Source organism: Urocampus carinirostris, chromosome 16 (genome assembly GCF_059441175.1).
Source record: "Urocampus carinirostris isolate Australia breed hairy pipefish chromosome 16, RoL_Ucar_1.0, whole genome shotgun sequence".
In the NCBI taxonomy this organism is placed as follows: Eukaryota; Metazoa; Chordata; class Actinopteri; order Syngnathiformes; family Syngnathidae; genus Urocampus; species Urocampus carinirostris.
Genome location: NC_142364.1, coordinates 26,669,439 through 26,696,415, shown reverse-complemented (window position 1 = coordinate 26,696,415; position 26,977 = coordinate 26,669,439). Strand labels below are relative to the sequence as shown.

Genomic DNA, 26,977 nt, shown 5'->3' with positions numbered 1-26,977 from the left:
AGAGTCGACGAAATTGTCCGCCATCTGGCTGCTACGGGTTCCCGGAAGAGCAAAAACTTCGCTAAAGACTGGGCAGAAAATGAGAAGAACCATGGTCACTTTGTGTCCTCATAGTTTGTATTCTTCCTCGTTCTTTTTTAGCACTTTGTTTCATCTGCACAATACAATATAGCAACATCATGTGATCAAATTATACACACTGCCCCTTTAAAGCCTCATCAATCAATTGTATGCATATATTTGTCAAAGGTAGGGTAGACACTGCATAAAATTGGCATATTTCTACAGTTTCTGAAATGCTTTCCATTTTACTATATCATATTTTTCTTGCTACTAATACTACAACTAGTAGTAGCAGTAAAAAAGAAATAAGGAAATCCTAAAGGCAGCCAAATCATATATCGTAAAATATTCACACTGTCCCTGTAAAACGTGGTGTGCGGTATTAGAAAACTTAAGGCTACAATCATGATTCTGCTGCCATCTCCTGGCTTAGAGTAAAACATAATATGTGTTTATTTATTTGAGGTGCTTGAACCATGTCTTCTTTTTTCATCTTTTGGGGGATCTGTTCTGCAACGAACCGGCCTGTTAAAAGTAAAATGGAAGACGATAGGCTCAATGGAAAATACAGCATAAGGGCTCTTTGAACATTGTTAACAGATGCATAAAAGAGAAAGTCTTTAACTTTAAACTTTTTAAGGACACCTCAAACTCAATGTCAACTAAAAGTACTGTACATATCCACTGCACCAGTCAAGTACAGGCCGTAGAAATTATTAGGGTGCTGTAACTATCAAAAAAAGGAAGGAATCACATTAATTGGAAATAAAACATTCACATCATTTGGACAGATGGGCTAATACCACCAACAGGTATCAGTGTGGCAGCACGGCGGAGCAGTGGTTAGCGCTTGTGCGGCACAGTTCATGTCATGGGAACCTGTCGTGGGTTCAAATCCAGCTCCAGACTTCCTGTGCGGAGTTTGTATGTTCTCCCCGTGCTTGCGTGGGTTTCCTCCGGGCATTCCGGTTTCCTCCCACGTTCCAAAAACATGCATTTCAGGTGAATTGGCCGGTCCAAATTGTCCCCTTGTGAATGAGCGAACCCTAATGAGGATAAACGGTACGGATGATGAGATGAGGTACCAGTGTAGGTGCTAATAACACTTAGGTAGCGTTGACACAAGACTGGCTAACACCAGTACTGGCCTCTAGTGGTCATTTAGCAATTGGAAACTACAAATTGGGAAAAATATATATTTTCATTCATAAACACAATGTTAAGAAAATAAATATCCACACCCTTTAATTTAATGACCTATTAATTACCTTGAATATTTATTAAAAAGAGGTGGCTTGAGAGGGTAGCAGAAACAGGGAATGGAATTATCTTATCAAAAGGCTCCGCTCCCGGTTTCTCCTAGCAAGTTTAAAATGCATTGAGGTCTTCTCTCTTTATTTTGAGCAGCTGCTGGTTGGTAGGATCTCTTAACCACTATTGTCATAGGGGCACCATTTTCTATGGGATGTCTTGGGCAAGGACCCATGTGGAGTATTATGACTTAAATATTCTTTCAACCCCTCTGCTTAGCCCCAGAAGTGATCAGCCACGAGTATTACGGCGTGAGTGCGGATTGGTGGGGTCTGGGCTGCCTGATCTACGAGATGACGGCAGGGCAGCCCCTCCTGAGGACGAAGGGCGAGCACCCCAAGAAGGTCGACATGGAGGAGAGGATCAAAACCAAGCAGGAAGAATACAACGAGCGCTTTGGACCACAAGCCAGAGATATTTGCTCACAGGTTAGACGCCATCACTCAAGTGTTAAGTGAAACCATCCATGATGCAATTGTCTACAAAGTTTGAATGGCAGTGACTGGACTTTACCTGGATGTTGACATTTTGGGGTTTGAAAGGCTTCTCCTTTTCGCTCGTATTCCGCCAAATACAGTCTTCAAACAGACTTACCGACAATAAGGCGCTAAACAATACACATTGTAATTTTAAAATGTAAAATTTTAAAAATAAATATTTCAACTTTGATTAGTTAAAGAAAGCTTTATAGTGATTGTTTTTTTATGTAAGAAAAAATATATTGCTCATTTTATAGATTGTTTATCTGTCAATAGGACTTAGTGTATTTGTATATTTTGCAATTAAGCATTGCTGTCACTATGCATCTATTCTGCAACATTTTCTATACCACGGTGAGGTTTATTGTCTGGCAATTCCTTCTTGGCTAAGCCTAGTATTAGTAAAAATAACAATAACAAATTTTATTAAAAAAAAAAAACTATATCCACCGTGTATTTTCTAGCCCACCACGGATCTAGATGACATGGGAAAATTATTCATCTCATCAACACACTGTTTTGGATGAACTCTTTCCCATGCTACATTAGAACGTTATACAACGTGGCACTGTGAGTACAAATGGTGTGATGAGGAGTTAAAATGTAATTCCTTTTCACATGTCATCAACAATCCTGGTGGTCTAGTGGATGGGATTCAGCACTCCCATTGTCGCGATCAATGATGAGCAAATGTGGAACAATTGCATTTGTTGACTGATCAATCATTGCTCAAATATGGTAAAATATTACTGTAAAATATTGTAAAGTTGTTCACTTAAAAAAGTACGGTACAAGCAAAAAATAAGGCAACCTTTTTTCCTTCCGTGCGGCCCAATACTGGTCCACAGCCCAATGGTTGCCAACCACTGAATTAAAATAACTTTATTTTGGTAGCACTTATTTACCAAACATCGTACTAGTCAAAGTACCGGACACAATCAAGTAAGCAAGCAAGTCCAACAACTAAAAAGTCCTGTTGAATCAAGTCAGCCCTTGTGGGTTGCCGTGACCTCAAGTAAATAAGAGCATATGATATTGATGTTCTGTCAAAAGCTCCTCACCAAAAACCCCCACGAGAGGCTGGGCTGCCAGGGGTCAGGAGGCCGAGAAGTTCAGGCGCATCCTTTCTTCCAGGAAATCAACTTCCGCATGCTGGAAGCGGGGCTTGTAGAGGCACCATTTAAACCTGATGTAAGTCTAGTTTTCTTATAGGGTTTGATCTATAGTCGTGAGTGCATCGGTTTGCTGTGTCTCGCAGCCGAGGCTGGTTTACTGCAGTGACGTGGAGGACATTGAGGAGTTTGTTTCAGTGAGGGGCGTCACCCTCACCCATGAAGACGACACGTTCTACGCCAAATTCAATACAGGAAGCGTTACCATCAGCTGGCAGAATGAGGTCAGTTGCTCTTCACACGCTGGCGACACCACGCTTGTTCCAGGCCAGCCTTGAGTGCCGTCTTTGCCTTGCAGATCATTGAAACGGGATGTTTCGACAAACTCAATGTTTTTGGACCTAACGGCTCTCGCCCTCAAGACCTGCAGTGGGCCCAGGCGCCTGACAGTCCTAAGAATGGCCTGTTCAACAAGATTTTCCGCAGATTAGTAAGTTGAACATATCTTCTTCAAATCTTTCATTAGAACACTTATCGTAGATTCTGAACTGCAGAGCGCACCAGATTAAAAGCCACATGCTCAAATCTAGGAACAAAACTTGATTTTGTCTTTGCAAGAGCCACACCGTATTTATAGCCGCTGGCTTAAGGAGTTATGAAAATGAAATGCTGTATTTTCGTACTATGAGAGTCACCTAAAAACCCCAATTTGGCCAGAAATGTAAAAATGCCTTAAATTAAATCTGAATCCAACCCATTGCACCTTATATACACTGCAGAATATAGATATTATTGTAAATGGATACAGTAATTAAAGGTATTTGGGCAATGATTGATAGCCTACCACCATAGCCAGCACATTATTGGTGTGTTATGCCAGCTTTATGGTTTTTGAGTATCTTGTTTGACTGATCATGATGTTTTTGTGATGAGCACATTTTGAAATGATCATTATATCCTGAATTCCAAGAGTTTGAGCTTTCCAATGACATATTTCAGTGACAGGTGACATTGACACAACACGTCTTTGCTTCTCAACAGTCTGACGGCCCACCACCGGGCCCTTGGAACGTTAAAGGGTTAAATAGACTGTCAATCATAGAAAATCATTTTACTAGAAAATCAAAATAAGCTAGCAATTGTGAGCTATTTTTAAAGAGGTCTGCAGGCACCTCAATTGTTCTCAGTGGGCACCATGTTGGAGACTTCGCTTTAAAGCACAAAAATTGTGTCATACTTTTTAGCTCTTTTATACATACATATTAAACAGAGGGGTTATTGACACATGGGCGACTAAGTGGAGAGACTATTTGACCTATTAGAATACACTGTGGGTAAAAATAGTGTGATAATGGTATAAAGTCTAATGCCATGTAAGCTGTGCCACTGCCTTCTGGTAGACAGTGATGGCACTCTCGCCGCCAATACTCTGGTTCAATTCCCATAGCGAACTATGAATTGCAAGTTTGGTCATTTCTGCACTGCATATCCTCAGTAGGGTCACAGGGTGCTGGAGCCCATCCCAACTATCTCCAGGCAGTGGGCATGGGGCACCCTGAACGCGTTGCCATACAGTCGCAGGGCACCCGATCACACGCACAGTCACACTTTGGGACAATTTGAACTTGCCAATCAACGTACCATGAAAGGGGAGAACATTCAAACTCCACACAGGGAAGCTGGTAGCTGGATTTGAACCCGGGACTTCTGGACTGTGAGGCTGCCCTGCTAACCACACATCCGCCGTGCCGCTCAATTAGCACTGATTACTTAAGGGCAAAGAAGCCTGTATTACATTTACAGGGTTGCTGGTTTGAGCAAAATTAGTAAATATTAATTAATTACATTCATGCAATAAAAATGTACCTGTACATATGGAAGCTATTACTGTAGTCTCAACTTCATGCACTTTATAATCTTGTGCGACTTTTGTTTGAAAAACAATCATGTGCTCCTTTTATAGTGTGGAAAATGCCTTAAAGTCACTTACATTTATTTGTCGTCAAAGCTGTTAGCTGCAGAAGGCCAACGGCGCTGTGCCGCCACACTTGGCACCCTTTTCAGCTGCGTCGTTTTCTGTTCTGCTCAGAGTTATTTACACTACGTGTTTTCGTATTGTATGACCGTTTCAAGATAGTGATAAAGAGAACAAGCACATATTTAATACTCCGCCAAAAGAAAACCGCTGCGTTGAGTAAAATGTGACTCCTATATTTCTAGATAACAATGCCAGGGCAACCAAGATGAGAATAGATTGCAACACAGACATGAAGAACTGTATCTTTCAGCATAGAAGGTCGAAATGTTTGCATTCAGTGGCCTTGAAGAAAATGTAGCGAATCACAAATGCAAACTTTTTTGCACACTTATCACTCCTAGTACATTGACCAGAGCATCCATTCCTCAACGTTATTATCAGACAATCAGTAATCGATACGCCCGCGCTTATTTGGCAATGGAAGCTGGTGCTATCAGGCTAAGTTGTTTTCTCTTGCCCAACAGCATCCAGATTCAACAGAGGATTGTCGAAGGAGTCCCCTACCCGGTCGAAGGAGTCCCCTACCCGGTCGAAGGAGTCCCATACCCAACAACTACATTCAGTCAGGAATTCTATCTGCCCCTAACTAAAAACACTGATATCCGGTTACGCCGATTAGAATTCATGGGTCTATCAGCGCAGCTCAACTTTAACGTCCTTAAGTTACCATTTTCTGGGGTAAATGTGAACACTGGTTGTTGCCCAAGGTCAAGGACCGAGAACTTCCATAAAAAAAATGATTCTATTATTCTTTACAGATGCTTGCATTTAAAGTTAAACACATTTATATACACCACAATATGATCCTGAATCATTTTGATATCATTTCAATCATCTCATAAAATGACCCTGAAGCAGATGATGTCATTTCAAAGTGAGGATGTCAGCATTTTACAGAAATTTAATTTTAGGCTGATCAGTGACTTCGTCCCTCACATCATTGTATATATTTGATCAATTTCATTTTGTTAAAATAATGAATGTCATTTTTGCTACATCGCAAAGCATGTTTCTAGATATACTAAAAACTTGTGGAACATCATTTTTATTTATGTCCATTAAAAAAAAAATCAAGCTGGGTAAACATTTAGGGTTCATATGTGAAACAAAACACACAGTTAAGAGTGTGCCACTTGTAAATAGGGTATAAATCAAAGTTAAAGAATGAAAGAAATACATTATTCTTAAAAGTGGAATTAAATTCAGTAATGCAAGTAAACAGTGTCACTCTTAACAAAGGTTTGCCATAAATGTGTAATGGGAACCATAAAATGTTAAGTTGTCAAAAAGTATTGTTTAGAAGTGGAAATAAGTGATCACATTGCTCCACCGCTACTCAGGAAACCCACATCACTTAGCGACTTTTTGTCTTCTAGCAAGTGTAAAGTCTAAAGAAAAGAAGCTGCCTGTTTCCATGGACACGTGCGAGTGTCTCATCCCTCCCACGGGGGACTGCGGCGTCCGTCCACTTCAGTCTCCACGTGGTACAAGGTGTCTGCTAGCGTGTGCTCAATAACTGCACCCCAGCCCATGTCACTCATCTGTGGGGTCGACAATGAATGGTGACAATGCGTGACAGCTTTGATAAGACCAGGCTCTTACCGGCTGAAAGGTGACGTCTTTGGGAGCGTGTTTGAAGTGTGGCCCAAAGTTGACCGACACCTGAAACGGCATGAAAACAAGTCGTGTGTGGAGGAAATATGTTCCGGTAACTGTACATCCCAACAAAATATTGAACCATGTTGATTCCACACAATGCTTCTGTGATCTGCAGAAATCATCACAAACACATTCACTTTGTGGTTATTGCACGAAACCAAGATTAAGCCTGGATATGTTTGTTCGTTTGGCCTAATATAGCCTCAAGTCGGTTGCATGAAAGCAGGTTAAAAATAGCTTGGCTTAGTTACTGTGGTGATTTATTCTCTACAGCTAGCCTGCTACTGACAAGGCTAACTACTAGGCTATAATTATCCCCAGAGATACATCTGGCACCCCTAATATTCATCGTGTAAAAGTTGAATGGATCTTGTAGCATTTCTATGGACTTTCTTGAATTATCATTAGCCACTTTTGACTGTAGAATTGCAAGTAAATGTATTGCAGTCAGCCCATGTGTTTTATTGGAATGCTGATAAAGAATGATTGTCAAATGACCATCAGAGCTTTGATGAATATGTAAAATATTGCTGTTTGAAATTCTAAAAAGGGACGCAATAACTTGCAGATATGATATCAATTGTCTTTGACAAGCGTCATTTATATATATATATATATATATATATATATATGGAGAGAGAGAAAGAGATCAAATTCTAAATCATTATTTCCCCATGTAAAAAAATAAGGTTGTTCTTTATGGAGAATCAATGAAAAATTACTTGTTTTCCCCACTTGCAGTAAATTTAGTGTTGCTTATTACATGTAGCAGTGCAAGATTTTGCAGACTTTATCTTCATTAGCAATCTACGATGAGAGTGTGCAACCAGTTACCCAGACAATTGAAATTAGAGCAGAAATGGACAATATGCGATTGGTCTTATTAAAAAAAATAACAAAATATGGGGAACATTTATAAGTTGGCAGGTATAAGACTAGTTCAAACGATGTTTAATCATCTCATCTCATTAGCCGTACCGCTTATCCTCATTAGGGTCGCGGAGGGGCTGGAGCCCATCCCAGCCATCTCCGGGCAGTGGGCAGGGGACACCCTGAACTGGTTGCCAGCCAATCGCAGGGCACACAGGGACAGACAACTCATTCGCTCATTCACACCTAGGGACAATTTGGACAGGCCAATTCACCTGAAATGCATGTTTTTGGAATGTGGATGTTTAATCAGTTTGCCTGAATTTCTTTATTCCACTTTCATGCAACTCACTACAACACACTCTAGTCACTATTGTAACGTTGTCATGTCAATCTGTGTGCCAAGAATTAAAAAATACAAATTCACCAAATCAATAAAGTAAACTCGAAAGATGCTGATTACTATAATCGACATAAATATTTGGAAAATGATGAGGGACAGGTTGAATGTGACTAATGAGCGATGGGTTGACTTAAGGAACTTTTTATCTACAACCACAATCTGTAACGCATCCTAGTGCATAACACCACACTCCTCTTAAAGTGTACGGTTTCTTTCTCTTTTGCTTGTCGGTTTTTTGGTTTGTTAGGGGTGGTATTTCTATTTTCTTTCTTTATGGTATACTGTTAAAAACCTAATACAAATTGTGAATTATTAAAAACAAAATAAACCAATGAAGTGTGTTAGCATTGTAGTTCTCGATGTAGGGAGTCTATAAAAAGCAATGATCAGTCATAGTTATCAGCATCCTTCGGGTTTGTTTACTTTTTAATCTATGTACCATTGCGTAAGGGCCGCAGCTTAACCCCTGATTGGCTAGAAACACAGGTTTGATTTAGACTTTGCTATATTTTCAAGTGCAGCGATCCTCGCTTTCAATGTAACAGTTGCAAGCCCCAACATCAAACTACTCCCACCCGCATGAATTACACCGAACGTACCACCTCAAATGCATTATTCACCATCTGCGAAATGTTACAAAAAAAACTCCCCTCCCAAGACATTTTGTCCTCGGATCTACACGATTCATGTAAGTCACCCATTTTGACTTCAAAACTGCGTATTTCTCCAAAAGGAAAGATTTTGATGCTTGCTAAAATGATGGCAAATCCAATGACATGTATGTTGATTGTTACATGAAATTAAATTCACTTTGAAAATGTTGTTTGGCTTTGTATTGTTAATATGGCAGCAACATCAGAGAGGTTGGGACTCACGGTGCAGCTCTTGTAGAGGGAGATGGCAGGGAAGTAGATTCCTTCGAACAGGTTCTCAAATGCCACTCCTTGGCTGATGCCGTTCTTGTAAAAGACCATCTGCCAGCGGGCACATCAAAAGCCTTGATTATTAGCCGGGCTGCACCATTCACTTACTGAAAATACTGTATAAAGACTGCTTTCTGATTATCGTAACTCAGGTAATTAGTATGCAAATGTCACAGCAAAGACGTGGACAACATTAAAACTAATGCGCTCAAGCCTCATCCCTCTGCGACAAGACAAAATGCTTGCTAAAGCGCTAGTGCTGATCTCCAAACCAAAGTTCAGCTGCTTCTGTTAACAGTTCGTGACTCACCCTGGCAGCACTGAAGACACATTTCATTGCACTTATGCAGTGTTCATTTTACCTCTGAAAAGTGATGGGTCCTAGGGACTCGCATGCTCAAAAATTTATGGGTCCCAACAGAGATCTATGGGTCCCCAAAATTTACTGTAGTGTTATCGCGGTTGAAATTGTAAATCGGCGACAAATATATAATATAAATCTATATATTCATTTACTTTTAATCATCACAGATAATTGGTAATACAAAGCAGTTATCACTTCAGATTTTTCAGTTCACAATATTGTACACTATACAAAATAATATTGCTGAAATATTAATATATTCTTGCAGTTTTAATCATCACAGTTAATTGGTAATACAAAGCAGTTATTACTTCAAATTGTTCAGTTCATATGTTCTTCGTGGTTTGCTGTCCCGCCATAGTTGTAATGCCTTCTCAAGGTCCAATCATTTATATCCTCCTCATAGCGTAACCAGGAATATACAGGACTGTCTCAGAAAATTAGAATATTGTGATAAAGTTCTTTATTTTCTGTAATGCAATTAAAAAAACAAAAATGTCATACATTCTGGATTCATTACACATCAACTGAACTATTTCAAGCCTTTTATTATTTTAATATTGCTGAATTTGGCTTACAGCTTAAGAAAACTCAAAAATCCTATCTCAAAATATTAGAATATCATGAAAAAGTATACAAGTAGGCTATTCAACTAATCACCTGAATCATCTAATTAACTCGAAACACCATGCGAGGGTTTCCTGAGCCTTAAAAACACTCAGCTTGGTTCAGTAAACTAAATCACAAGTATGGGGAAGACTGCTGATCTGACTGCTGTCCAGAGGACCATCATTGATACCCTCCATTGGAGGGTAAGACACAAAAAGAAATTTCTCAAAGAGCAGGCTGTTCACAGAGTGCAGTTTCAAAGCATATCCACAAAAAGTCTGTTGGAAGGGAAAAATGTGGCCGGAAACGCTGCACAACCAAGAGAGATGACCGCAGCCTTAACAAAATTGTGAAGAAGAGCCGCTTCCAGAATTTGGGGGAGCTTCAAAGACAGTGGGCTGAAGCTGAAGTCCAGGTATCAAAAGCCACAGTTCACAGACGTGTCCGGGAAATGGGCTACAATAGCCGTATTCCCATGGTCAAGCCACTTCTGAACTCAAGACAACGGAAGAAGCGTCTGACTTGGGCTATGGAAAAGAAGCACTGGACAGTTGCAGAGTGGTCCAAAGTCCTCTTTTCAGACGAAAGCAAGTTTTGCATTTCATTTGGAAGTCAAGGCGCCAGAGTCTGGAGAAAGGCTGGAGAGGAGCAAAATCCAAGTTGCTTGAAATCCAGTGTGAAGTTCCCACAGTCAGCAATGGTTTGGGGAGCCATGTCAGCTGCTGGTGTTGGTCCACTGGGTTTCATCAAGTCCAGAGTAAATGCAACTGTGTACCAAGAGATTTTAGAGCACTACATGCTTCTATCTGCTGAAAAGCTCTATGGAGATGAGGATTTCATTTTCCAGCATGATCTGGCACCTGCCCACAGTGCCAAAACCACCAGTAACTGGTGCACTGACCATGGCATCACTGTCCTTGATTGGCCTGCTAATTCCCCTGACCTGAACCCCATCGAGAATTTGTGGGGTATAGTTAAGAAGAAGATGAAAGACACCAGACCTACAAATGCAAATGAGCTGAAGGCCGCTATCGAAGCATCCTGGGCATCAATAACACCTCAGCAATGCCACAGGCTGATTGCCTCCATGCCACGCCGGATTGATGCAGTAATCCGTAGCAAAAGGATTCCCAACCAAGTACTGAGTGCATCAATGGACATTTTCAAATGTTTGATTTAGTTTTGCTGTTATAAAATTATTTTTTTACTTGGTCTGAGGAAGTATTCTAATATTTTAAGATAGGATTTTTGAGTTTTTTTCAGCTGTAAGCCAAAATCAGCAATATTCAAATAATAAAAGGCTTGAAATAGTTCAGTTGATGTGTAATGAATCCAGAATGTATGACATTTTTGTTTTTTTAATTGCATTACAGAAAATAAAGAACTTTATCACAATATTCTAATTTTCTGAGACAGTCCTGTAATTTAGTCCATTTTGGCAGAAAAGTCCTTTTCTTGCTAGTATTCTTTTGTTTATCTTCTTTCGTCGAATCGTTCGCTTCAAAACACGTGTTTTCCTTGCCTTTGCGGTCTTCTGAAGAATTTCTCCGCCGTTTTTTCGTGCCGGAATTATTGCCGTTGTTACCATTTTCTGTGGTATGTTTCGACTTATTACCGACACTGAAGAAATTACCATTTTTTGTTGATTATCACCTAATACCAACTGTTTTTTCGGAGGCATACTTCTCTTTCACTCGACAACCGCCACAACAATGACGTCATCTCGAAGCAACGAGATCTCGTTTGCCGAGATCGGCGCGAGACCAAAACAATAATGGCGGATCTGCCTGACGAAAGGTTTGGAGTGCGGTAAATCTTTGTTGGAAAAAAAAAAAACGTTGCGTACCGGGGACGCACGTTGTTTTGACCCAATGCGTCCCCAGCAAAAATGATGCGTCTAGGACGCAGGGACGCGGGCAGTGTTCTTTGCTTATGTCACTACAAAAAATAAGGAATAACAGAATAACAGAATAAAAAAACTAAAAATATCTTTTAACCTAAGTGAAGATATTCTTCATTTAAAAAAGTACATTTTGACTAACTTTGGACACATTTAGATGAACTTTATTCCATGATGACTTGATTAATTTATCAACTGTAACATCAATTTGAGAATCCAATTCCCCCAAAATTAAGGATCGTGAGTTTGGCCTGTTTCAACTATAATCTGATAATTGTGAACAAAAATATGATGGTATTCTATGACAAAGACAGATCTACTATATCAATTTTGGAAAATATCTGAGTGAATACATTTTTTTAAAGCGTTGAGAAAAATATAAATTCTTGAAATACAAAGAAAAATTAATTTATACAAATTAACAAACGCAGTACGCATATTCCGTTTCCCTTTAGCAAGTTGCACAGTCCCATCACTGAGAAACTACATTTAGACGACTCACGGAAATTTGGAGGCCTGCCTCAATGAGATAAAAGAATGGATGTCACTCAACTTGCGCCTCAACTCTGAAAAGACCGAAATGTTAAATATAGGTCAATCTCAATGCCGTGACTTGTTCTCAAAAACTGCTCTGAACATTGACAAATGTAATATCACCAAGAGTGACTCAATCAAATATTTAGGTGTCACATTTGACACCAATCTGTCCTTCCAAACACACGTTAAGAATTCTACTAGAACAGCTTTTTTCCATCTTCACAACATTGCTAAAACTCGCTCTATGCTGTCCCAGTCCGAAACGGAGATTATAATTCATGCGTTTGTTACCTCCTGTCTTGATTGCTCTAATGTACTACTCTCCAAAATCAAGCTCAATTCAACTGATACAACATGCTTCAGCGAGGCTTTTAACTAAGACAAGAAAGTTTGATCACATTACCCCGATTTTGGCTAACCTGCATTGGCTCCCTGTTGGATTAAGATGTGATTTTAAGGTTGTGTTGGTATTATACAAAATCATGCGTGGGCTTGCTCCCCTACATCTTTCAGATTTAGTTTCCCCCTATGTTCTGGCTCTGAAAACGCTGGTCCACTTGTGATCCCAAGAGCCAAGAATAGAACCGCAGGTTAGAGAGCGTTCTCCATTTGGCCCCCAGTGTTGTGGAATGCTCTGACCCCTGAGATTCGATTTCTAACCTCAGTGAAACTGTTTAAATCTAGGCCTAAACCACACTTCTATTCCATAGCTTATGAATGACCTATATTTCATGTTGACAATATCTGTGTATTAATTGTTATTGCAAAATCCATGGCAGCCGGGTCATCCTGGAAGGGGGATTACCTCATGTGCGGTCCCTTCTAAAAGTTATATTTTCCTCATGTTGAGGTTTTTTTGCCCTTATGTAGGTTTTAGATCAGGGGATGGTGTAAATATAGTCTGTGGTTTACTATCATCTGTGGTCTGTGCAGCCCTTTGAGACTCCTTGTGATTAAGGGCTATACAAATAAACATGACTTGACAGGAAAGCCATCAAAAGCTTACGTAAAGATGAGGCACTGTTTAGTAAACACTCATCCACTAGAATTTGTTTATCTGAGAACCAGTCTTCCATCTTATTATCAGTTTGATATTGTTTTCTCTGACCTTGCTTGGGCTCACAGTCTTTAGGCCTTTCTCTGCTTTGTCCACGTAGTCTTTCTCCTCAAAGTATAAGTAGCTCTTAAACTTGATGAGTGCCTGCAAAGAATAAGATCTAGGCCAGATTGAAGACAAGGTTACTTTGCATTACCGTGGGACGTCACCTTGTCTTTGTAGGTGTCAGGTAGCGCACGAGCAGTCTCGGTGCTGTCAGGAAGCTCGATGAGGAATCCCAGAGTGTCTCCTTGGCCATATCCATTTGAGTAGTGCTTGCCAACAGACTGGTGAAAACGGGTGCCTTTCTTGCTGCGCCACGAGTAACTGAACTTGTCATAGCCCAGGGGTGCCTGCAGATTACCTACAAAATCGCAAACAAGCCAGGAGAGGCAAACTCAAAATATGCAGACAGACACAATTGAAAAATATACCCATAGAATTACAGACAGGTTAGTCTTTCGCTGACTGACAAACTTACCCAGGGGCTGGGACCAGCCGAGACGGGCGGCCGTGTCAGGCGGCATGTCGTCGACGGCTACCTCGAAGTACCAGGATCCCTTACGAACGCCATGGGAGGCCCGCACCATTGAGTATCCCTTTTCGCCTGTCACTGTCAGACGGTCGTCTGAAATCTTCAATTGGGGCGCTAAGTGAAAGGAGGACACAAGTTAACTTGGATCCTCACAGACGATAAAATATATTCATTCTTTTGGAAACCTAAATTTTCAACAATTTGAGTGCCATTGACGGTAACAGAGCGTCGCATGCTATCATTGGCCACGTGCTTTAAAATAGGCATTATGATTGGAAAAGGCCAAGAAATACCTTGGTCATCACTGTTGTGAAAATAAAGACTTTTATTATTATATTGATCAGGTACCTTAGTGCAATCAGGGGAGGCAGTGCCTAAATTGTCTTCATGGAAATATAAAATTAGAAAAATATTAAATGGTCAGATTTATTCTGTGTTTATTTCTTATTTAACTTTAAAATGTTTGGATATTTAATTTGTATTCTGGTGAAAGATGAGAGTCCACTCTTAAATTTGTTAAGTCTTTATAACACACATACAAATTTTTATTGGCCATGATATCTCAGTCAAAATGCTAAAAAGATTGTCTGGCGCTGGTAAATTATCTTTTTGGAAAATGTCTTGGAGTCTAAGAGTTAAAACCAAAGGAAAATAATTGTCTGCACGATATGTAAGATTAATCAAACTCCAATGAAACAAATAAATGAAATGGTTGTTCCTTTATAACAGCCCGTAATGTCATTTTGTAAGGCATTTAGATTGCAGCAGTGCTTTGACACCATGCCAAATAAAAAAAATGTAAATGAGCTGAACAACTATTGCTTTGCTGCCTTCTTGCATGATCTCAAAAACCTTTTGGGACATTCTTGACAGTTTATTTTTAAAATGTGTGCGTTATAACCGAGTATTCCAAAACATGAAAGTTTATTCTGTACTTAAAAAGAAAGATTTACTTTAATTTAATTATGCGTATGTACCTCGATCGTGGAGAGCCAGCAGAACGCGCTCATACAGACAGGCCCGGTACAGGTCACCAGGGATGGGCTTGCCGGCCCAGCAGTCCAGCTCCAGCTTCTCTGGATCGGGGGCGTGTGGATCTGGCTCGGCCAGGATGTAGCGGTAGCCGTCTTTGTTGAAGGGGTGTTCTAAAGGGTAGCCGTGAGGGGGCAGACGCTGGGCTGAGAACAGTGGGTCACTGCAGGGATAGCACGAAAAGTTAAGTTCGGTTCAATGATGAGTAAAATTGAACCACAAAACCCATGCTAGAATAAACAGTGCCTTTTTAAATGCTTTGAATAATAGCACTACAGCTCTGACATACCTGCGTGTCCTTTTGGCAGCACCAGTAGTGGCGCCCTCTTGCTGTTGTTGTTGCTGCTGTTTACGCTTGGCTCCTCTTCCTTTGCCCGCTACCGGAGCCAGAGGACCTTTGACAAAAGCACAAGTCACAATCCCCGCAAGAGGTTGCAAAAACAAATTCCCAAAAAGGGTCTTAGTCAGAAAATTCCTTCACTATAGGGTTGGAAGATTCAATTACATTTATCTTTCTTTTTCCTTTAAGAGACAATGTGGCAAATTTAGACCAGACATGTCAAACATAAGGCTGGCGGAATACATACGGTCTGTTGGATGATTTAATCAATCGGGCCATACATTTCTGAGTATGTCAAAATAAGAAGCGAGTCTAGTTATTTTCTATCAAAAGTTATCATTTTTAAAATAGAGGCGAAACAAATGCTCTCTTTGACTGCCAGAGAGCAGTAATGTATGGCATGGTGAGTTGGTTCAGGTGTAAAACTGCATTGATTTACACAATATTAAACCAAAATATATGCTTGTTAAAATTCGGAAGTGGCAAACTTTTCACCCAAGAGGACTTCGTTTCGCAACAAAATAAAGCTGCCGTGACTAAAACACTAGTCTTGAGTCAGTTTTTTTGTTGTTGTTTAAATTTGAAAAATAAAAATCTAGGCATTTTTAAGGGGCCAAAACTGGTAGTCTAATACCTTAAGTGGTAGTGTTGACTGGTATTTGAATGGGTTGTGTTTACAAAATATTACTTTTCATCTGTGATTATAATATGTAGGGTAGGTTACTAATGTAGGCTGGATGAGAATGCATAATACTGAAAAAAAAACAGCTACATTTTTGGAAATTACATTATTTTACTGATCCCGCCCTTCTGACAACAGAAAGTCTGAATCCCGCCCCAGAGCCAGAGTTTGACATCCTTGATTTAGACCAATTTAGTTGTAAAAATATATATTTTGAAAGCAAATCATGAAAATAAGGTGCAAATATGATTTATTATGTGAATGCACTTTTTTCTGACCCATATTTTCTCGATGCTCGTTGTACGAATCTGAAACAATATTTATAGAATATATATTTCAATCAACAAGCCCAAAATACAGAGACATAGACATACAAAGGTAGAGCAAGGTGTAAAGGGCACTGTGTAAACAGGAACAAGGCAGGCATAAGTAGTCAGCCTGGGGTATCTTCCAAACGGTACAAGCCTTTTGAGCTCATTCATTTGAACGTCAACTACTCCTAATTGCTGAATGCAGCTGTGACAACGAGGAACACAAAGAGGCTGGTAGCGTTGGATGGCAGCAAACAGGAAGCAACATGTGCAAAACCAGCTCAGCCCCTGGGTCAACTTTTGTGGGAAAACAGGGGGGGGGGGGGGTATCTTGGGTTCGAGGAATGCCATGAGCTGCAGCGAGCCACAATTAAGAACACTACTTGAGCAAAGCTTGAGCAGACAAACACTTTAGTAAAATTTAGTAAAACCATAGAGGGTGTTTACACTAAGGATGGACATTGGCATTGTGTTTGATAAAAATCTGATTTGGCATTTAAAAATCCTCAATGGTTTTCTAAAGTAAAACATGAGTAAGGGATGACTGGAGCATGTCGTATGCCTCTTCATCCACTGTGAATATTTTTCAATGTGTAAATTTCATAAATCACACTTGTTGAGTAAAAAAATGTTCCTGTTTCCTTATGATTTTTTTAATTTGTTAAAAACACATTATACTGACATGATTAATACTTCAAATAATGTTCAAAATACTCATTTTGTATCATTTTTACAACTCGGCAAAATTTTATAAGTTATTCTTGTATTAAATTGGAATAAATGAAAAGACTGAGCAATACTAAGAATGTGACCGTATTTTTCGGGATATAAGGCGCATCTGATCATAAGACGCACCTTCAAAAATATACCTCTGGAAGATTTTTCATATATAAGACGCAAAGGATCATAATTTTAAAACTATTAGTTGCATAAAAAAAATGTTTAAAAAAAAGATTCACAGAATATTAATACTGGTAAATCTGGTTCAACAACTACAATGAAATAATTCATAAATGGTTTTATGTAGAATCATTTAGTTGTAATTATGCATTTGGGAATTTGTTTACCATAATTGTATAAGGCACATCTGATTATAAGATACATTTTTGAATTAACTTTTATTTGGGTGCGCATCATAGTGCAGAAAATACGGTCATTATTTTCCTTATTTTACTATATTTCTCAGCTTTCTAACTATAATCAACATCACTACCACAAGTGCATAATATTTTCCCCCAAAGTCAACATTTTATCCCCGTTATTTGTCTTTTGTCACAATGGTTTCACTAGACTTTACTTTTTCTTAGTAAATGAGCAGAAAAATAAAGCAAAATTTGCATTACTGTCTGCAAGTGGAATGTTTTATTTTTTAACTTCTTTTCAGAAAGACAAGGAAGGAATTGTATTGAATAATAATGGACACTTTCAATCGGCACTTCTGACAACGTCTCACAGCACACCGGTTGGAAAGAACTGCCTTGGATTACTATCTAAATACTCGTCAATCCCTCGTAAAAATTGTACCGTGCCTTTCATAATAAATTGTTTTGTAACGCCCATCCTTAGTTGGCTTTAATTCTAACTGAAGCCCAAAACTAAAGTCAAGTAACACAACAACAACCACACAACAATAACGACAGTGCACTTGTCTACACCCATATAAGCAAGTGTTCACCTGAATAAGACGATCCACCTGGAAAACACAACGTTAACCACGGTCAACTGTCTCTTCTCACCTCCAATCTGTGAGGTCTAAGTAAAGTCTAAGGAGTCTTCAACTCAGGAATTCTTACTGACCATTGAGTCCTCCGGCGGTGGGCGGAACAGCCGACTGCTTCTGGGAGTCATATGAGGGGCCAATGGTTCCCAGGTCCTGTTCAACAACAAAAATCAGATGTCAGCCTGATTTCATCTCATATCTGTAGAGCGGGAGGGACTAGTCCAGACGTCTTAATCATAGATTATCCCCACCAAGCAGTAACTGAATCAAGGGTCCCTTTCAAAACAATTCTAGGCATAAATAGATAATTGTGTAACAAGTTTTAAAAGGAACAAAGCCCCAAAACATTGAGAATCATTTCAGAGTGTATATAGAATTTTCATAATTTGATTTTTTTGTTGCTGTAGCATTTAAGATTGCGATTTAAAGTCGAAAGTGTTTTTCAGACAAAAAGAAACCGCACACCTGACCTGCAGTTATTGCCAAGAGTCCAGCAGATGGCACAAATCCACCATAAATAATCAACATTGTCACTACAAAAAATTGAGCATTGCTTTTTCTTTCGATTTTTGTATTTTTCACAGAAAATGTGTATATAGTAATTGGGATAGAAAACTACGGGAGAAACATAGAATTTTGTAACCCTGCAGAAAGTCAACAGTAAAATGAAATAAACATAAAACACCAATGGCTTGTTACTAATAACTAGTTACGTACTCTGGTTTGACTATCGTCACCAGATTTGAGTAATTCAAATTAAAATCAAACTGGTACTCTCAATTTAGCTGATTTTCAAAATCACATTTTTAATGAGGAATTAAAAAAAAGAATAATTTCTCAGGCCCAGTCATGGCCAGGCTCAGTTAAAACAACCTAAAATCTCAGATGAGTTTTATTTGACGTCTATGTATTTTTGCACTCTAACTTTTTTGTGTTTTTTTGCACAAGTCTGCAACACTGATGTTATTTAAATTGAGGACAAAGTCCAAAGAACAGATCTACAAACCTTATAAAATGTGTTTTTATGCAATTTGCCAAATGTGTATATATATATATATATATATATATATATATATACCAATAATGAAAAGTAATTTGAGTGTGAATTTTATTTGTCTCACAGGTTAAAAATGAAAGTCCGGGCCGCTCTGTAATTAATTGGCATGAGTGAATTCTCAAATGCAAACAACATAGTGACCTTGTCAATCTAACTGAAAAATCCAAAGCAACCTGCCCAAAATGAATACCTGGTCCAGCAGTCCAAATTTGGGGTAATCGTCTTCAGAGTCTTTGCTGCCAGGGTCGGGGTGTTCCTTAACCAGGAAAACGTCACGCTCTTTGCTCTAGCAAAATTTAATTAAGCAACGTGAGGACTTGCCATTGCCATGGACGGACTACTACAACCGTCTGGTGAGGCGTTACCATAGTCTTCACGATGTTATTGGGCCACGTCAGTTTGCCTGGTCGCTGGCGCGTCGTCATGCACTCCCAGTACTTGTCTATGAAAGGGATAATGTCCTGCAACGGGGATGGAAATATTAACTATGAAGACACAAAGGCTAAGCCTAGCAGTACCAACCAAGCAATTTCAAGTACACAGAATCTGTGATTGTAAGAGCTTTCACTTGGTTACAATTTTCATACCCTTGGTGCAACGTGATTGATGGTCTTATTTAAAAAGTTAATTAGGTGCAGACTATTCTCACACAGAAGTAGGCACCATGGTTCACCATGCATTTCCCAAGCAAAAGATCGCTCCTGATCAAAAGCCGATTGTGCATATTTAAGTAAGAAACTTTTTGAACAAGCCACACCTGATTTTAAGCCTTAGGCTTAAACAGCCAAATCCGAAATGTCTAGTACAGAAAAGTAACAAATTGTGCCCTGATTAAAAGAGTCCACAACTGTCAGTCTCAATCAACTAGCGCAGCAGCCAATATTAATTAAATTGGCATTAACCTAAATGCACAAGTTATAAATAGTGTCAAACAAAACTCAATGTACTGCACTGTCTAAAACTCAGAAGTCCGATTTGATATTTTTATGACGAGTTGCATGATCAGTCGCTTGATTTTAAGCTCCTCCCTCCCTTGCGCACATGACAAAATTATAAAAAGGAGACCAAGTATTGCTACTACTACGTTAAAAAAAAAAAAAAATCAAATCGGGCTTCTGAATTTTAAATTTATCCGAACAGTATATAGTGTTTGGTTTTGAAAATATTTAAGTCACACTTGTGCCCAAGTGTTAATGCCAATTTAGTTCATATTGACTGCTGTGTTAGTTGATTGAGACTGACAGCTTCATGCATCAGTTCAGTGTTCTTGCAATAATATGTATTTTTCAAGCAAAGTGCCCTTGTGTTTATGGAAATATTTGTTTAGATAGTGGTAGTTTCACAAATGCAAAAAATAAATAAATAAATAAGCATCCAAGTGAAAGTTCTGCTTGAAATGCTCGTTTTACAAAAAGATGTTTTTCACAGAAGTTTTCTTGAAAACGAGTATTTTCAAGAAAATTAGCAAAGTTCAACTGTTGTTTACTATACAGTGGTAGAAGCTAGAAGCAAACTTGTTTTTCTAATGAAAGATGAATTTCAAGCTTTTGTTTGTAATGTCCTACGTCTATATAGCTCCAGAACAAAACTTTCTGTTGACCTTTGGAAAGGAGTTAAAATGGCTGTCACCAGCTCTCCCAATCTGAGTAAACTGATGGCATTGAAGGAGTTAATAATGCATAATAACTGCAGAAAAAGCATTGTTTTGCCAATTGTGTCATCCTATTTTTTTCCTCATCTGGATTTTTTTTTTTTTTTATCGGCAATTTGCATTAGTCACCTTGTCTTTGGAGAACATAGTCTTGGGATGCTCATCTTGGCTCCTAGACCTCCATGTCAGGTTGGCCAGGGCCGTCAGACACATTTCCTTCAGGTCTTGCGATAAAAAAAAATAAAAAATCAAAAAAATCAAACTGAGTGAGCATTTAGCAGGACTCGACGGGCACAAGAAGACATACTGGCTTGTTTCCTGAGGAAGTAAGTGTTTCCACTGTGATGGCAGACATTGCAGTGGAACACGTAGTTGGTCATGAAGGGCAGACAAGTCCTGTAGAAATGAGATTGCGATTTGACTTTGGTTCTGATCATTTAGTTTTTTTCAGAGTAGTTTTGATAGGTATGTTTGATTTTCAACAGTATTTATGCTCAAAATTTGACATTAACAACACTATTTGATCCATTCCTAAACACAAATAACTAAGTTTGCAGGGAAATGGAGCAGAACCTCAGTGGAATTTCGCTGACGTCTTCATTTACTCACACGGTGTTAATGGAAAAGGTGTCTGCCGTAAACCACTTGGTGCACAAAGCACACTGCAGCTCCACCTCGCCCAGCGCCCGACCACTTTCCTCGTCCCCGGAAACGGTCAGTGTTTCGGCCGCTTTTGAAATGTCACCTGCTGCCTCCTGTGACCCCACAGGCCCATTAACCATCACGAAAAAAACAACATAATTAATGTCATTATTAGATACTTACCAGACCCTCTTTTCCACTGGAAGTCTCCATGTCCATGCTGACAGGAAGTTTACTGAATGCTGCCTCACTGCAAGAGTTACACTTTGATTAAATTGGATTTTTAAAAATTCCCAATCAAGATAATATTTCAATACTAGTTTACAATGAAAGAACTACAATTTCCATGCTGCAAAATAAGAAAGGTCCATGTATTTCCTAAATACGGTAATTGTAATTATTACTTGGACTACAGGTAATGACTGGATCATGTCAGATTTGTATTTCTGTGCGACATCTTTCCAATAGAGTAATTTTGCATGATGGCTGGATATGCAGGGTTATATTTTGTCAAGTTTGAGTAAGATTTATGAACAAACTAACACTAAATAGTAAGCTATTTACAGGGTTTGTACACCATTTCATAGACGTATTCAAGCTATTTTAAAGGACATTTAAGACAGTTTTACATTTTTTCCAGTACTATTAAAAATAGAAATCCGAGTGTGAAAAATATCAACCATTTGAAACAGAGCCACAAATATAGCTGTGATTTACATATGTGATATTTAATTTTGCTTGTTCATTCATCAAGACATATGATCTTGAGATCTTGAGTAAATTGCAAACACATTTGTGGATCTGAACAAAACGTGTGTAAATATTTCTGAGACGAATCTCTTTCCATATAGGTGTCTGGTAAAATGACAGCAATATGTAGCTTACATTTTCAGTTGCTGTAGCACACATTACCAAAAATGTCCATAATTGATAATCAATGCACTAATACACATTTCATACGGCCCTGTTTAGTTGTAGCGTCACCTGTCCTCTTGAGGATGACCCGTAATGGGCGATGACGCCTCACAAGACAATGCCTTAAAAACTAATGCCAGCTGCCGTTAATCACGAGGTAAGAAATGCAATGACAAAGCAAAGCCACTAGAAAGCCGTGTTGCAGTCATATTTAAGCAGACTTGTTGCGAAAAAAGAAAACAATTTCTAGCATTTACAAGGGCTTTACTCAAGCATTTTTAAGGATTTCAAGCACAGGTATGAACCCTGTCGGTGTAAGCGTGTATTTTCCTCAAAAATCCACCACCAGTTTTTATCCAGGCTCCTTTTTGCACTACTATTACTAGTACTACATCTACTCGCTAGAAACGAAGCAGTTTAAAAGCTAGACTGTGTCTAGATGCTTCAGAGCTATAACGTAAAATATGTTCGCAACATTAACTGTAAATGAAATGAATTAAGCGTACCTCCTGGCTGCATCTGATTCCGTTGCGACGATGCTGCCTGCATCTTTTTCTGACGCCATGTTTGAATTTGTTGGGGTGGAAATATCGCGAGACCCAATCAGTGGCCCTTGGATTCACAGCGACACCCCAGGCGCGGAGAACTACTGCCTCTTTTGAGTTAAGGCTCTGTCCCTTACACAACGTCGTTATCTGTTGGCCAATGTGGGGGGGTGCGCTCTTACGTTCGGTAAACTCAACATGAGCGCTCAAGTTTGTTCCAATGTTTACGCTTCTTTTAGAGCAGTGTCTCTGCGTTCATGGTGATGGTTGTTGACTATTTGTCCTTTTCCCCCAGGGTAATGTTTTTATATCACTATCATTTGATTGGTTAATGTTGACTCTTTTTTCAACTATTATTAACCGCTATTTTTTACACAGCGCTGATGCACGTTAAACATAACTGACACACCCAGCAGCAGATTACACCACGTCGCATTATATAAAACATTTATTATTATTTGATATTATTTAAGAGGCAGCACGGCGGCGCAGTGGTTAGCGCTTGTGCGGCACAGTTCATGTCATGGAAACCTGTCGCGGGTTCATATCCAGCTCCAGACTTTCTGTGCGGAGTTTGTATGTTCTCCTCGTGCTTGCGTGGGTTTCCTCCGGGCACTCCGGTTTCCTCCCACATTCCAAAGACATGCATTTCAGGTGAATTGGCCGGTCCAAATTGTCCCTAGGTGTGAATGAGCGAATGAGTTGTCTGTCCCTGTGTGCCCTGCGATTGGCTGGCAACCAGTTCAGGGTGTCCCCTGCCCACTGCCCGATGATTGCTGGGATGGGCTCCAGCCCCCCGCGACCCTACTGAGGATAAGCGGTATGGCTAATGAGATGAGATGGGAGAAGAGATTATTTAAAAGCTCCCTTCTAAACGTGCCCCAATTGGTCAACATGCACCTTTCAGATTCAGTGTCTTGCCCAAGGACACTTCGCCATATAACAGAGAGGAGCCGGGAATCTAACTTGTGACCTCTTGATCCCAAAACGAGCGCTTTACCTCCTTAGCTCTATAATGGTCAAATTTCTAGCACTTTTTAAGTGAAGAATTGAAAATTTCGTTTTGAGAGCTTCGTTACGAAGAGAAACTATCCTTCCGGGAAAAAAAAAAAAAAAGAAAAAGGAGAGAAGAAAGCAAGATAGTGGTAAGACAATAGCAATATAAGAATAATAAATTTATGTTTGGGGCCCCATTAGACCCTAGAATCCCCATTGTGTTTTCTCTTTCTATTGCAGAATTGTGTTCCATAAAATTGGAATTTTTACACCTATTCACACAACACCTACTTGTGGTGCAGAAGAAAAGCCCGAATGGATCATTGACAAGCTGGGCCTGTTGTTCTAGTAAACTGCCACACTAAAAACACAATTCAACATACAAATATTTTTTCGCTTTATCCAAACCCAAGCTGCTACTCTATAGTAGTAGGGTAGGCAATAAGAAATTCTTTATTAGGGCTGGCCATAGAAACCCAACAATTGTTTTCTCTTATTTGAGTCTTTACTACATGTAAATCCTGGAGTGCCATGTCCAACCTCAATGTAAACACTGTTGTTATCAATGACAATAAAGACAATTCTACTTCTAGTACAAGCTGATGGCAATGTTGCGGGGAAAAAAATGACTTGTAGCAATAGAAAAACAAGTCAACATGTTTCTTTTTTTTTCCCACACAAATGTTCTTGTCCACCTGAAACGTAATTATAATCTGCACGAGTGTGAGTAGGAATAAACGAGTGAAGTAGAAAGCAAGGGACCCAGAGAGTAAGGGAGCCTTTTTTTCTTCCGCGTGAGATAAAGTCAGCAACGAGAACCAGATGAAGTTGAAAATTGACAAATACGCTGAACGGTCGCAAAAAACGCAATGAGTTGTTGGAACTTTTTTTAAAATACAGGGGGGAGAGACATGCAATCGAATGAGTCACACAAGTTTAGAATTTAAAAAAATGGGCTTTCATGTTCTTATATTGAGCAAAAAGAAGCTAAAACTTCTGTAGCAAGACCTCAACAAAGACAAATATGGTGAAAGACCCACCCTCATAAACTCTAACCCTTCCTTGAAACCCCTAATAAGGGCCCGGTCACACAGACATTTGCGGCTGAATGACGGCTAAAATTTTGGGATTTTTTTTCGCCCGTGTTTACCCGCAATGGAAAATGCGCAAAAATGGCCAACCCGTTTTTGACCTGTGGTGTGGCCGGAAAAAAGACGCCGGCGACTGTTCCCCTTCCTCTCATCGCGTCATTTGCGGGTCCTTTCCGTGTTTAGACCAACAACAACCAACCAAACCGCCCTACACCCTCACGTGACTTTTCCTTCCATGTTAACAAACGCATTTTGTAAAATAAGATCGCAATTTTTGGTTTAAATAAACGCGTTATATAGACTAGGAACTCCCAATTATTATAATTAGCTCGCTTTATAGTTTTAATAAGTGTTTTATATAGAATACGTTCGCATTCGTTGGGAGCGCAGGAGAATGCGCGTTCACGCGAGGGGGGTGGGGATCTACCGTCAATTTACGTTCACAATAATAACAATGACGGAACGGTTTAATCTGTACTACATTTCCAACAAATGAATAATGAAGAGGTATTGATTGTATATTCGTCATTGCATTCCTTACTTCATTGTGAGATAGGATAATGTAAACATGGTTGAAGTAGCGGGGGAACGCTAATTTTGGAACCGGGCTGTAGAAGAACATGATGGTACAAATCGCAGTCTCGTGAGGAAAATGTTTGCAAGCTACAGCATCATTCTTATTTTACTATCGAGTTAAGAAATGTCAAGATATTAAAATGGATTAAGACCAAGTTGTTATGAGGATGGAGAGGGGGTGGGGCTGAAGGGTTTAGTGAGGTTTACCTCATTACTTAATATCTATCAGAATCCAAATGTGTATAAAGGCATAATAGCTGGGATTCTTAATCTCAGCCAAAAAGCAAAGTTAAGGTCCTAGCTTCACAGCCTTACTTCAACCATAACAGATGCACCAAATAATTTATTCGAAATGAAGAGAAACTACGCTGACGGGGATGTTCACCCCTTTGACGTCACGAGCACGCTCGGCATTTGCGCTGTTTATACGCAGAGAAAGGCGTTTGACTGTCACACGCGTAACACGCTAATTTCACGTAATAACACCGCGATACAGGCACAGAACATGCTATTACCATGCTCCACCCACGATTACCCGCTGAAATTCCCCGTCCTACCCAAGTGTAACTGCGCCCTGGCCGCGACCATAGCACGTCATTTCTGCGTCATTAACTCGTGTTGACCACGTGTGCGGCACGCGTTTTAAACACGTGCTCAAACTTTTGAGCTGCTCAAAAGTTTTGAACGCGCCCAACCACGTGAAAATTTGCGACCGCGAGTAAAGCACTGCTCTATCTCGTGTATATTGCGGGCTCAAAATTTCAAATAACGTCCAAGCGGCATCTGCTTCACGACTGGATAATTCTGGTCGCGTTCGAGCCTCTCTACGCTCGTTAAAGTAATTGTACCCGCGCTCTGAAGAATTAATCAGGGCAAAAGTAAATCACGTTGCTACCCGCTCGTCAATTCCCGAACTCGAGCTCAATACGTCCAATTGCGTCCGCTTCTAGGGCAGAAATTTCTGGCCGTCATTCAGCCGCAAATGTCTGTGTGACCGGGCCCTTAGGAAGCATTACCATGCCTTAAAACCCTAGCCCCTAATTTCAAAACCTAACCCAGAGTGCAGACTTGTTTATTATCATAAACCTTTAAAAGGTCCAGTCTTAGCTATTGACCACTTGTTTAAAACCATTAACTTGCAGTGAAACTTGAAACCCCAATTCTGATCTGAAACCCCAACTTCAAACCCAACCTTATTCATACAGACTGGATTTTCAAACCTTATTTAAAGTCCTGACATAGGCTTGAAATGATAATATTGGCTTAAAACAAGAAATGTAATTGCTAATTGCCTAAAGCCTAATTAAAAACCCAAGTTCTTGCCTAAAATCCACTTAAACCTCAAATGAGAAAGCCAAACCCACTCCGGGAAAGTTCCTCGATTCCTTGAACTATTTGATATCACAGTGATGAGCTACCCAGACCAGGAATCCAATGAGGATCTAAATCATCATAGAGCTCTAAATCAATGTAGCGGTAGAATTTGGACTATTCCGAAACTCATGACTGGTAACTGCTAA

The 26,977-nt window shown here is 39.6% G+C and overlaps 2 protein-coding genes across 4 annotated transcripts in view; one reads left to right on the top strand and one right to left on the bottom strand.

Moving 5' to 3' along the window:
- The window catches only part of grk5 (G protein-coupled receptor kinase 5), a 30,986-nt gene extending 22,229 nt beyond the window's left edge, over positions 1 to 8,757 (top strand). The window contains exons 12-16 of the mRNA XM_088355404.1: positions 1,594 to 1,802; positions 2,907 to 3,044; positions 3,112 to 3,249; positions 3,324 to 3,455; positions 5,468 to 8,757. Of these exons, the coding sequence (XP_088211530.1) occupies positions 1,594 to 1,802; positions 2,907 to 3,044; positions 3,112 to 3,249; positions 3,324 to 3,455; positions 5,468 to 5,593 (743 nt within the window). The 3' untranslated portion in view covers positions 5,594 to 8,757. The remainder of the gene's footprint in view (positions 1 to 1,593; positions 1,803 to 2,906; positions 3,045 to 3,111; positions 3,250 to 3,323; positions 3,456 to 5,467) is intronic.
- ash2l (ash2 like, histone lysine methyltransferase complex subunit) lies at positions 6,033 to 25,018 on the bottom strand. 3 transcript variants are annotated; one of them, XM_088355407.1, is made up of 17 exons: positions 24,983 to 25,018; positions 21,518 to 21,584; positions 21,302 to 21,447; positions 21,000 to 21,088; positions 20,822 to 20,916; positions 19,407 to 19,502; positions 19,232 to 19,327; positions 18,062 to 18,137; positions 17,940 to 17,957; positions 15,221 to 15,326; positions 14,877 to 15,094; positions 13,846 to 14,013; positions 13,535 to 13,728; positions 13,377 to 13,469; positions 8,811 to 8,909; positions 6,606 to 6,665; positions 6,033 to 6,544 (listed from the first exon to the last, which is right to left on the bottom strand). In XM_088355407.1, exons 2-17 carry the CDS (start codon positions 21,551 to 21,553, stop codon positions 6,437 to 6,439), a joined length of 1,698 nt encoding a protein of 565 aa, XP_088211533.1. In that variant the 5' UTR covers positions 21,554 to 21,584; positions 24,983 to 25,018; the 3' UTR covers positions 6,033 to 6,436. The 3 variants fall into 3 exon arrangements, with proteins under 3 accessions (XP_088211533.1, XP_088211531.1, XP_088211532.1); XM_088355405.1 differs by lacking the exon at positions 24,983 to 25,018 and adding an exon at positions 22,756 to 22,933; XM_088355406.1 differs by lacking the exons at positions 17,940 to 17,957; positions 24,983 to 25,018 and adding an exon at positions 22,756 to 22,932.
- Between the last annotated feature and the right edge of the window lie 1,959 nt (positions 25,019 to 26,977).

What these genes read in the sequence shown, in the direction of transcription:
- ash2l (XM_088355405.1), bottom strand. Translation starts at nt 22,814, where the DNA reads ATGGCGTCAGAAAAAGATGCAGGCAGCATCGTCGCAACGGAATCAGAT. An exon ending in GCTGCCAAAAGGACACGCAG is followed by an intron (nt 15,095 to 15,220) that starts GTATGTCAGAGC and finishes CTATCCCTGCAG; the next exon opens with TGACCCACTGTTCTCAGCCC. An exon ending in CGGCTGGTCCCAGCCCCTGG is followed by an intron (nt 13,729 to 13,845) that starts GTAAGTTTGTCA and finishes GCGATTTTGTAG; the next exon opens with GTAATCTGCAGGCACCCCTG.